At 44.2% G+C, this 13171-nt stretch overlaps 2 protein-coding genes across 2 annotated transcripts in view; one reads left to right on the forward strand and one right to left on the reverse strand.

Annotated features, from left to right (window-relative positions):
- Window positions 1-2093, reverse strand: part of LOC144605901 (cytosolic arginine sensor for mTORC1 subunit 2-like) — a 63370-nt gene extending 61277 nt beyond the window's left edge. Inside the window, exon 1 of the mRNA XM_078421554.1 lies at window positions 1955-2093. The gene's annotated coding sequence lies outside the window, so the exon portion shown is untranslated. The remainder of the gene's footprint in view (window positions 1-1954) is intronic.
- Window positions 2094-2335: 242 nt separating this feature from the next.
- The window catches only part of pes (pescadillo), a 37021-nt gene continuing 26185 nt past the window's right edge, over window positions 2336-13171 (forward strand). The window contains exons 1-4 of the mRNA XM_078421555.1: window positions 2336-2417; window positions 4005-4084; window positions 5305-5458; window positions 7442-7551. Coding sequence (XP_078277681.1) covers window positions 2394-2417; window positions 4005-4084; window positions 5305-5458; window positions 7442-7551 — 368 coding nt within the window. The 5' untranslated portion in view covers window positions 2336-2393. The remainder of the gene's footprint in view (window positions 2418-4004; window positions 4085-5304; window positions 5459-7441; window positions 7552-13171) is intronic.

Raw genomic sequence — 13171 nt, forward strand, 5'->3', positions numbered from 1 at the left:
CAGAAAAAGGCCTTTCAGCCCACCTTGTTCATGCTGACCAAGTTGGCATATTGGACTGGTCACATTTGCTTGTATTTGGCACATAGCCCTCTTAACCCTTCCTATCTATATATCTGTCCAAACAGTCCATCCCAGTAGTCCATGGACTGCCAACCCTGCAATTAATTTAGAACTCATTTTCTTTCTTTTAAAAGTCATAATCATATCTGTTTTTCTAGCTTCCTCTGGCAATTGATCAATATCATCATTCCAAATACACACTATATACCCTCTGAGTCGAAAGGTTGCCTCTGAGATCTGTCTTGAATCTCTCTTCTCTCACCTTAAGCCTATGCCCTCTAGTTTTAGAATCCACTACCCCGAGAATAAGACCATGAGCATTCACTTAATCCATGCCCCTCATGATCTTGTACACCTCAATGTCACCCCTCAATGCCTATCCAACCTCTCCCTAAGACTCAATCTTACAAGCCCAGCTAACAAGTTGGTGGATCTCTTCTGTACCTTTCCAATTTAATGATATCCTGATTTCTGATCACACTGCAGATATGTAGCATGTTTTGAGCTTCTGGGAGTGGAGGGAGAACAGCAGACAGAACACAGAAAAGTGCAGCACAGAAACAGATCCTTCGGCCCACAATGTCTGCGCCAAGCCAAAGCAATCCCATCTGCCTGCACTTGATCCATGCCCCTTCCATTCACCACACTGCCATGTGCCTACCCAAACGCCTCAACCGTCACCCCAAGCACCCACCACTCTTCGTGGGAAAAAATGTACCCCCTTTAAGCATTGCCCTTCTAACCTTAAAGCTATGTCCTCTAGTCTTTGATATGTCCACCCTGGGAAAAAGATTCTGACTATCTACCCTATCTGTGCCTTTCATAATTTTATATACTTCTCAGTAGTCTCCACAGAAAACTATCCAATTTTGTCCAATCTCTCCTTACAGCCAATACCCTGTAATCCAGGCAGCATTCTGGTAAACCTCTTTTGTACCTTCTCCAAAGCCTCCACGTCCTTCCTAAAATGGAGCGACCAGAATTACACAATACTCCAAATGCAGCTTAACCCAAGCCCTATAAAGCCACACTACGACCTGGTCATTCCTTCCTCACCCTGCTTCTGTTCGTTGAAGGTACATCCTCACCCTGCTTCTGTTCAGTTGAAGCTTGAAAGCACGCACCATCAGATTCAGGAACAGCTTCTTCCCCTCTGGTATCAGGCTTCTGAATGGTTCTTCCACAAATTAAGGTGCAGTCCTGATTCACTTCTACCCCATTGTGGACATTGGACTTTGTCTATGGAACTGATGCACTACAATTGCGTTACAATGATATGATATTCTGCACTCTATCTTTCCCTTTTCGTTGTCTATTGTACTTGACTTTCACTTGATTGTATGGTATATCTGATCTGTTTGGATAGCATGCAGAATAAACCTTTTCACTGTATCCAAGTACACATGACATTAATAAACCTAAACGTAAACCTGACTCTTATACTCAATGCCCCAAGCAAAGTAGGCAAGCATACCATATGCCTTCTTTAGCACTCCATCTACTTGCGTTGCCACTTTCAGGGAGTTATGGACATAGACCCCAAAATCCTTCTGCACAACAATGCTGGTGAGGCTCTTGCTAGTGCAGCAGTGTAGCAGCAGTAGAGTTGCTGCCTTACAGTTACAGAGAGCCAGGTTCGATCCTGACTGTGGATGCTGTCTGTATGGAGTTTGTACATTCTCCCAGTTACTGTGTGGGTTTTCTCAGGGTGCTCCGGTTTCCTCCCACATCCCAAAGACATAAAGGTTAATTGGCTTTCGTTAAAAAAAAATGTCCCTAGTGCGTAGGATAGAGCTAGCGTGTAGGGTGATCTCTGGTTGGCACGGACTCAGTGGGCCGAAGGGCCTGTTTATGTGCTGTATCTCTAAGTTAAACTGAAAAATTAACTGTATACCTTTCCGTTACATTTCATTTGCCAAAGTGCAACTTCTCAGTCTTGCTCGGATTAAACTCCATCTGCCACTTCAGCGCCCAGGGAAACTGTGATGGAAACAGTTGGCAATCCCCAAGAACCGCAGGCAGACACTTGGTGCCACCATCTCCCCACTGGTGAAGATGTCAGGGGACAACTGTACGTCATCAGCGACGGCCGGCAGGCCAGACAGTAGCCCAGGGAGCGCCTGACCCGGCATTTACTTACAGCAATAGATTTAATTCCACGGCGATGTGTGCGGCAGGTTTAAATAAACGTGTAATGGGTGTGGGTTAAGGATCCGCGCGGCTGAGAGAGGGAGAGAGAGAGAGGCGCGGGCGCGACCGCGACGGGCTGTGGAAGGCCCGGGGTCCTTTCTTGCTGCCCATGTGCGGGGCCCGGCGGTGGCGACGGGGACGAGATGGGCGGCCAGGAGAAGAGGAAGGTGCGGCTTGGGGGGGAGCCGGGACCCCCTCGTTACCGTGATCCCCCCTCGTTACCGTGACCCCCTCCCGTTACCATGACGACCGTAACCCCAATTCCCCCTCCACTCGGCCACCGTGATCCCTATCCTTCCCCCTGTTGATCACTCTTACTCCCTCCCCTGGTCACTCACCCCCTCCCCGGTTACTGTGAATACCCTCCCCTGGTCACTCTTACCCCCTCCCCCGGCCACTCTTACCCCCTCCCCCGGTCACTCTTACCCCCTCCCCCGGCCACTCTTACCCCTTCCCCCGGCCACTCTTACCCCCTCCCCCGGCCACTCTTACCCCTTCCCCCGGCCACTCTTACCCCTTCCCCCGGCCACTCTTACCCCCTCCCCCGGTCACTCTTACCCTCTCCTCCCGGCCACTCTTACCTCCTTACCTGGTCACTCTAACCCCCTCCCCTCCCCCGGCCACTCTTACCCCCTCCCCCGGCCACTCTTACTCCCTCCCCCGGCCACTCTTACCCCCTCCCCCGGCCACTCTTACCCCCTCCCCCGGCCACTCTTACCCCCTCCCCCGGTCACTCTTACCCCCTCCCCCGGCCACTCTTACCCCCTCCCCCGGCCACTCTTACCCCCTCCCCCGGCCACTCTTACCCCCTCCCCCGGCCACTCTTACCCCCTCCCCCGGCCACTCTTACCCCCTCCCCCGGTCACTCTTACCCCCTTACCTGGTCACTCTTACCCCCTCGCCTCCCCTCTGAACAGAAGGAGTGGGTGACGTTTTGGGCCGAAACTCTTCTTCAGACTGACTCCCAGCCACTATGATTTGTTGACCACCACCCATTCCCCCTTCCTCTCAATACTCAGATGACCTGTTGTCCTGCCACCCATTTCCAACCCTCCGCATCGACCTCCACCGTATCCACCGCCTTTCCCCCTCCTGGGTTATTGTAACTCACCATTTAATCTTCCTGGTAACTATGACCCCCTCCACCACCAGCGATCCCCGCATCATAACACTATCCTACACACACTAGGGACAATTTTTACAATTACCAAGCCAATTAACCTACAAACCTGTATGTTTTTGGTTACTGTGACCCCTTCTTTGTCACTTACCCCCTTACCTCGACCCCACCTCTGGCCACCGTGATCCTCATTGCTCCCAGGTCACGGTGACTCCCACCACCACCCCTGGTCACTGTGACCACAAAACACTTCCCCCACCTCCGCTTACCGTGACCTGTGGACCACCACCCACACCAGTTGTAGTGTATCAAACCCCTCCCTCACATCCAGGATGTAGGTAGTGATCATCTCCAGCTTCTGTCATTCCCCTCTTGTCTGTTCCCCTGATCAGATTCGGATTAATTTATTGTCATATACCGCGAGGGTGCAAAGAAAGTGCATTGATCAGTGACCCTCCAAACACACACCAGGTAGTTGTAACTTGCCCCAATGCTGAGGCCCTTCACCACTTGTTGTTGCCCTTGTTGCTGTCAAGATGTCTGTGCCCCCCCCGCGCCCAGGTTCCACCATCACCCGAGGAAATCGTAACATGAATGTTACATCTAATTAAGCTTATATTTCTCTTCCCATCAGTATGAGCGGGGAGCTGCTACAAACTACATCACTAGAAATAAAGCCAGGAAGAAGTTGCAGCTCAGTCTTGCTGACTTCAGGTGAGATATCTGAATGGGGAAGGTTATGTCTTCCAAGAAGAATGGGTTTATCTAGAGGATTACATTATGTTCTGCGTAGGAAAAACAACTGCAGATGCTGGTTTAAATCGATCAGTCTGAAGAAGGGTCTCGACCTGAATCGTCACCCATTCCTTCTCTCCCGAGATGCTGCCTGACCCGCTGAGTTATTCCAGCATTTTGTGTCTACATTATGTTCTGCCTTACATTAACCTTTACCCTTTCTTTATGTAAAAGAGCTGATGTTTTATAAGATAGGCTTAAAACTGTTTTTATTGCTATCTTATTGCCTGAGGTTTATTTTTGTTTATCATGCATTGTTGATGCAATCAAGCATGGACACACAACTTACTTGGACTGCTCTCATCTCTCTTTTTTGGGTAGCTTGGTAAACAGAATTTTTGAAGATTTCTTGAAACAATTATACCTCTAATTTTCTATGATAATCCTATGGCCAGTGAATCCTTGGAGTTGAACTCCAAGTAAAGAAACTGCGCGGAAACAGACCCTTCGACCCATCAAGTCCATACTGACCAGCGATCACTAACATTATCCTACACACTAGGGACAATTTTACACTTTTTTTTACGGAAGCCAATTCACCTACAGACCTGTATGTCTTTGGAGTGTGAGAAAACCCACAGGGAGTACGTACAAACTCCGTACAGGCAGTAACTTTAGTCAGGATTGATCCCGGGTCTCTGGTGCTATAAGGCAGCAATCTTGTCGCTGTGCCACTGTTAGATAATTGAACAAAGTGCTGGAGGAACTCAGTGGGTCAGGCAGCATTTGTGGAGGGAATGAATAGACGATGTTTTGGGTTAGGACCCTTCTTCAGATTCAAGATCGTTCTCACTGTTCTCCCTCTGTGATTCTTGATTTGAGACCCTCTCTTGAGGCAGGTCATTGTTGTTGCAAATCTCACCAGACGAAATATACAAGTTGGGGACATGAGGCTTAAGGGGATGTTTTAAATGTGGTTGGAAATTTTAAGGGTGTGATAGAAGTCAGTGAAAACCAACATGGGTGAATGGTATTTGGTTGAAATCAGACGACAAGCAGTAGAGTTATTGATGTTTAAATTTCTGAGGGTTTCAACAGAACAAATCTGGCATAATCCCATCCAAAATATAATGAGCCACATTACTAACTTCCATCCTTAAAATAATTGCTGTATCCATTCTGCCTTTTATTTTTAATAGGCGGCTATGCATTCTGAAGGGCGTTTATCCTCATGAACCCAAGCACAAGAAGAAGGTTAACAAAGGTTCAACAGCTCCACGTACTTTTTATCTTATGAAAGATATCAAGTTTTTACTGCATGAACCCATTGTGAACAAGTTTCGTGAGTATAAAGTACGTTTGTATTTAATTTTCTTGCATTAACAATATTAATTGCATTTTTAGAAACATTCTTCATAAGTGCTCAGATTATTTGTTTGCCATCGTGAGCTAAAGGAATCTTAAAATTTCCTAAAGTTGATGGTTATTTATTAGCTTTGGGGGATTTTAAAGCCATTCTACACTTCCAATACTAATTCTGGAGAAATCGTGAAACTCGTCCTCCTTGATATTTTCTTTTAAGTTAATTTACCCAAAGAAGACATGTTCTCGTCATCCTTTAAACATTTTTTAATTTATCTTTTTATATAGGAAGTTGTTAGAAGCAGTTCTTGTGTTTCTTGTGGCAGGCAAATTTTCCGTAAGGCAGGTGGGTGATTCTAGGAGATCAACTGTTCTGCTTTCATTTAATACTGAGGAATCAATCGGTATGCTTTAGCTCAGTTTAGAGATTTAGCACAGAAACAGGCCCTTAGGCCCACCAAGTCCACACTGAACATTGATTATCTTTTCACACTCATTCTATGTTATCGCATTTTCTCATTCACTCCCTACACACTAGGGGCAATTTATAGAGGCAAATTAACCTACAAATCCGCACGTCTTTGGGATGTGGGAGGAAATGGGAGCAGCCGGTCACAGGGAGAACGAGCAAACCCCATACAGACAGCACCCGAGGTCAGGATCAAACCTGGATCTCTGGCACTGTGAGGCAGCGGCTCCAGTAGCTACACCACTGTGCTGCTGTTCAAAGTATAGCTGCAATTTATAGTTTCACTTTTCATTGCGCTTAATACGCTGACTTTCTAGGAATGTTTGGTGGTATGTTAAAGCTGTTGGGGTAATCTTGTAAATGAGGAAAAATGCTATAAGATTTTACAAATTTTCGTGGAAATGTGAACTTTAGTATTTTAGTGGACAAAGATTTCTAATATACTGCTAATATCCCTCCAGTATCAAAGCACATAATTGCTCAAATCTGCTCAATAGTTGTCTCCCAAAACAGCTAACTGTTCCAATATCTTGATTAGAATCAAACTTGCAGCTCACCTTTCAGCATTTATTTCCTTGGATCCCTTTCCACTGCTTGAGGACTTGTGAATCTGTTGTTTAGATTCAGACCATGGTTCACCTTTATCTGCATTCTTCCTTCCCCTGCTCAGCAAAGCCAATCCACCTGTTCCAGCCACAAACCTGTTTCTTTTTTAATCTTTGTTTGCTCCCTTCTCCCATAAAACCCTCTGAAAACTCAACCTGACCATTTGACCCCGATCACAATAGACTCACTGATTTCAGAGATTATCATGGCCATTCACCCAAGATGAATCAGGCTCTGAACATCACCCGTGTACCAGCCAACTCCAAAAGAGATTCTGACACATATAAAAATCATCAGGAGGCTGCCAATTTAACTTTAATTCACTTGCTTGATACCTACTTCATCATAACCACTGCTAAAACCTTTAACCTTGCATTATTGCTTTTAGAGTTGACACTCCCTCCATCCTGTGTAAACCACAGTGCTTCTGATACTCTGCTACCTGTATCTTATTTTGCCTCCAGTCCTGCTCCTGTCCCACATTAACTTCTGGTCTCCGTAATTCCAATGCAAAGTTTTGATCCTGGTGTCTAAATCCCTCCATGGGCTCTTACTTTTCTTCAGCCTTCCATCACCTCCATCATCACCGCTTACACCACATCTCAAAATCATCAGGACACTCATTATAGATCATTTTGTTGGATTATTCTGAAATCTAGCAGGAGAAATTCTCGTTGTTTTGTATTACCCTTGATTTGAAAGACGTGCAAAAAGAATTACAATTACCCAACCAGCAAAATGATTAAAGCCGCTCAAAGCTAATCTTAACACGAACACTCTGCTGGGAATATATCTGTTTTATTTCCATTTTCTTCAACTTGTATTTCAATGAAAATTTATTAAAATAAATCTTAAGTGCATCCATTTTAAAGGAAATTTGGGGTGATTTACTTTTTCAGGTTTTTGTCCGTAAACTCCGGAAGGCCTTTGGAAAAGCAGAATGGAAAACAGTTGGAAGACTCAAGGACAATAAACCTGTGTACAAGCTAGATCACGTTGTCAAAGAAAGGTAATTTGTGAAGAAACTTTGTGTTCATTAAGTCCAATCTATTTCTATCTTTGTATTGCATTGTTCTTGTATCGCATTAGTTTAGTGGTACATGGAAACTCGCCCTTTGGCCCAGGTAGATGGAGAAGCACTCACGTCCCAGCTCTGGTTTCAGTCCATCAACAATATCTGCTGAGTTTTGAAAATAATAAGCCCATATGTGCAAGCACACACACACGTACACACACAATTGATAAGAGCAGAGTCAATGTGATTGATTGTAGGATATAGTATGGAAACAGGCCCTTTGCCCCACCGAGTCCTTGTCGACTGGCTGTTCTGTGTGATCCCACTTACTCATCCACTCCCCACACGAGGGGCAATTTTACAAAGTTCAATTAATCAACAAATCCACACATCTTTGGGTTGTGGGGGGAAACTGGAGCATCAGGAAAAAACCCATGCGTTCACAGGGTGAATATGCAAACTCCACACAGATAGCACCCAAAGTCAAGATTGAACCCAGGTCACTGGTGCTGTGAGGCAGCAACTGTGCCACTAAACTGCCCTGTGACTCGAGGTCAGCCTTTAAATGTTGAATATATTAAGCGCAGTAGAATCCAAGACTCGGTTGAGAGTGTCTCAAGGAACACTAATGGGGTTGAAATTTCTCATTATCACCACAGTCGCATCAGAATGATTTCATTTCCTGCTGATGCTGAGTGCGAGATATACTAATTTCTCTACAGCACACATCAATCCTGCAGGTTTGTGTGCAACAAACATGAACATTTTGAAATGTATACCACAGTTCGTAAATTAATATAAGAAAATAACTGCAGGTGCTGGTACAAATCGAAGGTATTTATTCACAAAATGCTGGAGTAACTCAGCAGGTCAGGCAGCATCTCGGGAGAGAAGGAATGGGTGATGTTTCGGGTCGAGACCCTTCTTCAGTCTGAAGAAGGGTCTCGACCCGAAACGTCACCCATTCCTTCTCTCCCGAGATGCTGCCTGACCTGCTGAGTTACTCCAGCATTTTGTGAATAAATACAGTTCGTAAATTTATCTCCATCTCTTCCAGAGTAGAATAAAATGTGGAAAAAATTAAAATATAAAAACTGGAGATGCCCAGGACTATTTGACTTCAACCAAAATAAGCTTTTTAGAAAATGGTTAAAATGTTTGTGATACGAGTGATATTTCTAGATTTTTTTTGCTGTGATAATTTATCTTTTACTGTTTGTCACTGACTATTAAAGTATATAAAATAGAGATAAGAGATTGCAGTCTGCAATTAAGAATGGAATTATACTTCATAGTTAATTAGTTTATATTCTACCTGAATGCAGACTTGGTTGAAAAGTCTTCCCAGATTTTAGCACAATTCTCAGGAGTTGCGGGAATAAAAGAGCTGTGGAGATCAGGGGCATTGGCAAAGGTATGGATGTTGTGTGGCTTGGGAGATTCTGTCTGGACTGTTTTGTGTGATTCAATGCTGTGTGAAACTGCTAAATTGAAAAAAAATGAAAAGGCTGGGCACTGTGTTTACAGTGTAGATGGATCAGAATGATGGAAGGCGGAGGGCTTGGGAAATCCGTCCTCGGGTTAATCGGTAACCAGTCATGTGGCTCATTTTGAGACAAAAGTAAGCATTGAAAAGGGACCAAATAATTGCAGTTTGATAATCTGCTAAAATGTCCAGATGATGAGACAAAATTTTCAAAATAAATTCTGAATACATTGCAAATTAACGTCATTCCAGTAAGCCAGGGCGATTTGAAAAAAATCTATTTCATGTCAAGTATAAAATTCCCCCCTTTTTTAAATATCAGAAAATCTTTCTTAATCTTCTAAGGCACAGTTTCTGCATTTATTAAGAGGCAAGGAACTGCAGACGCTGGAATCTTGAGAAAACACAACGTGCTGGAGGATCTCAGCGGGTCAGGCAACATTTGTGGAGGACATGGATAGGTGACGTTTCGAATCGTTCTTGGTCTGAAGAAGAGGCCAGACCCGAAATGGCCTCCGCAGCTATTACCTGGCCCGCTGAGGTCATTGGCACTTGTGTTTTTCTGTAGTTACCACGTTGGGCCATAGAGTGGTGCTGTTTGAAATGGAATACTATTAGGAATGGAATGCATTCAAGAGAGAGCTAGATAGAGTTCTTCAGGATAGCAGAGTCAGGAGATATGGGGAGAAGGCAGGAATGGGGTACTGATTGAGAATGATCAGCCATGATCACTGAATGGTGGTGCTGGCTTGAAGGGCCGAATGGCCTACTCCTGCACCTATTGTCTATTGACGTTTATGTGACCAATACATTAATTCCTAAAGTTGATTTAACTGAATACGTGTGGAAGTTGAACACATCACACATGATTGGTGAGGGGGAGTTTGGTACTGCGGGCATCAATTCACTATTGCACACGTAGATGGTGAGATCTGCCCACACGGTATAATTTGAACACAATCTTGGTTCCAGACACTGCTGCCACTAAACTGGCTTGTATTAAGGAGACCACTTTAACATCATCAGGAGACCAGCATTTTCAGTATAGGGTAGATGTTACAAATGTGTGCAACTTTGGAAATTGAAATACTTTGCAGCTAAACAGTACTGCATTGTACAGAATTAACCACGATGAATGGTGGCACTATGAATATTCATTTTTAATCAATGTAAATAACAAGAAGTATTTTGCTGCTTCTTAAAGTACACGCATTAATGCTTTTATTGACATTTAATTAATTACATTGAACAAATCAATTGCAAAATGAGCTCCTCTCCTCCCACCATTGACCTGATGAGGAATCTATATTGCAGTCTATTGTCCAAATTCTTATCATTTTTGGTTACTTTATTTACTAACTTTTTCTTGTCACTATTAAGACATAATTGGGATGTAGAGACCATATAACTAGCTTTATTTTCCAAGGGTCAGCAAAGTTTTGACCATTTTATCTTCCTTTTCACCATCTTCTGTTTTTATTTCAGACTTTTAGTATCTGCAGTGTTTTATTTTGTTTTTTAGTTGCTTATTGTAACTTGATCAGTCATTCTCTCCTGTCCAAAAGTGCTGTTAGAGATAATTGAACCGGTAATCTTAAATGAGCAGAATTTGACTTAAAGTATTGTTAGAAAGCTGAAAATTGTTAATGAAGTCAACAATTATAGAGAAAGTCTGAAGTTAAAAGTGTTTTCTTGTCACATGCACTGAAATGGAACAATATTTTTTTTACAGCAGCACATTTACATTTACAGCAGATAGACACAAAAAGCTGGAGTAATTCAGCAGGACAGGCAGCATCTCTGGAGAGAAGGAATGGGTGACGTTTCGGGTCGAGACCCTTCTTCAGACTTAAAGTCACGGGAAAGGGAAACGAGAGATACAGACAATGATGTAGAGAGATATAGAACAATGAAGGAAAGATATGCAAAAAAGTAACGATGATAAAGGAATCAGGCCATTATATATATATACACAGCCGGAAACAGGCCTTTTCGGCCCTCCAAGTCCGTGCCGCCCAGCGATCCCCGTACATTAACACTATCCTACACCCACTAGGGACAATTTTTACATTTACCCAGCCAATTAACCTACATACCTGTACGTCTTTGGAGTGTGGGAGGAAACCGAAGATCTCGGAGAAAACCCACGCAGGTCACGGGGAGAACGTACAAACTCCTTACAGTGCAGCACCCGTAGTCAGGATCGAACCTGAGTCTCCGGCGCTGCATTCGCTGTAAAGCAGCAACTCTACCGCTGCGCTACCGTGCCGCCCATTGTTAGCTTTTTGTTGGGTGAGAACGAGAAGCTGGTGCGACTTGGGTGTTGGAGGGAGAGGGAATGCAGGGGTTACTTGAAGTTAGAGAAATCAATATTAATACCACTGGGTTTTAAGTTGCCCAAGCAAAATATGAGATGCTGTTCCTCCAATTTGTGTTTGGCCTCACTCTGACAATGGAGGAGGCCTAGGACAGAAAGGGCAGTGGGGATGGACGGGGAATTAAAGTGTTTAGCAACCGGGAGGTCAGGTCGGTCCAAGAGGACTGAGCGAAGGTGTTCAGCGAAACAATCGCCCAGTCTACTTTTGGTCTCGCCGATGTATAAGAGTCCACATCTTGATCAAATGATACAGAAGAAGAGGTTGGAGGAGGAACAAGTGAACCTCTGCCTCACCTGAAAGGACTATCGAGGTCCCTGGACAGTCGAGGAAGGAGGTTTAGGGACAGGTGTTGCATCTCCTGCGGTCGCAGAGGAAGGTACCTGGGGAGGGGGTGGTTTGGGTGGGGAGGGATGAGTTAACCAGGGAATTGCGGAGGGAACGGAACGGGAACGAAGGCGGAAAGGGGTGGAGATGGGAAGATGTGACTCGAGGTGGGATCCCTTTGGAGGTGGCGAAAATGCTGGAGGATTATGTTGTATGCGATGGCTGTTGGGGTGAAAGGTAAGGACTAGTGGGACTCTGTTGCGACTATGGGGAGGGGGAGCTACCACATTTACAGCAGTTACATTTAAGGGAAGGTTAGACCAGAGAGAAAAAGAAACTGCTTGTATTAACATCAGATGCAGAAGGGTGCATTCAAGTTGATGTTGGGTCAATTGATCTGCTTTTTTGATGTTTGTGCTTTAAAGTCTGTAGGTAGCAGGTAGATTGAAGCTAATGCTCCTCCTGTTCATCCTTTTCCCAGTCCTGCCTCCTTGTGGTGAACAACATTAGCCTGTGTCAAATTCAGAATGGAGGCAATTCAGCTTCCAACAGACATGATGCTTCTATGGGGAGGAAATGCTGGAGCATAAATTTCAGAATTAATTAACCTGTAATGACATTACAAAATGGTCAAAATGCAAATAGTCCATCAGCACTTAAAGAATGCCAGGTTAATAAAGAATGGGCAGCGCAGTGGCACAGCTGGTTGAGTTGCTGTCTCACAGAGCCAGGCACATGTGTTTGATCCTGACTTTGGGAGTTGTCTGGGAGTTGCATGTTCTCCCTGTGACTGTGTTAGTTTTCTCCGTGTGTGTTCCGGTTTCCTCCCATGTCCCTCAAAGAATAGTGGCTTATGGGTTAATTGGCATTTGTAACCTGCCCCTAAATTGTATGGAGTGGATAAGAAAGCAGGATAATACAGAACTAGTGTGAACGAGTGATTGATGATCAGCATCGACTCGGCCTTACACCAGCATCTGCAGTTCCTGCGCAGTGGATTGAAGGCCCTGTTTCCATACTGTATCAGTCAATCAATAATATTTCATATGGAACCAGAATATTTCTATTTTGAGATTTCAACGTTTCAAGATTTCTCATCCCTGACATCTTTTGCTTTAGACAATAGACAATAGGTGCAGGAGTAAGCCATTCGGCCCTTCGAGCCAGCACCACCATTCAATGTGATCATGGCTGATCATATGTAATTAAAAACCCAATTTAATTGTATTCTTAAATATTCTGGTCTATGAAGTGTAAGAAACAAATTAGCATGGCTGGGAGAATTACATGGCCAAAATAATCAGAGTAGCTTAGTACAACTGCAAAAGAGCAATGCCCAAGTGACATCAATCCTGTGTCCTTGAAGACACTTGTCTTTTGGAAAGTTTAATTATTTTGTTTATCTCTGTCTCCAATCATCCCTTCC

Source organism: Rhinoraja longicauda, chromosome 25, assembly GCF_053455715.1.
Source record: "Rhinoraja longicauda isolate Sanriku21f chromosome 25, sRhiLon1.1, whole genome shotgun sequence".
Lineage (NCBI taxonomy): Eukaryota > Metazoa > Chordata > Chondrichthyes > Rajiformes > Arhynchobatidae > Rhinoraja > Rhinoraja longicauda.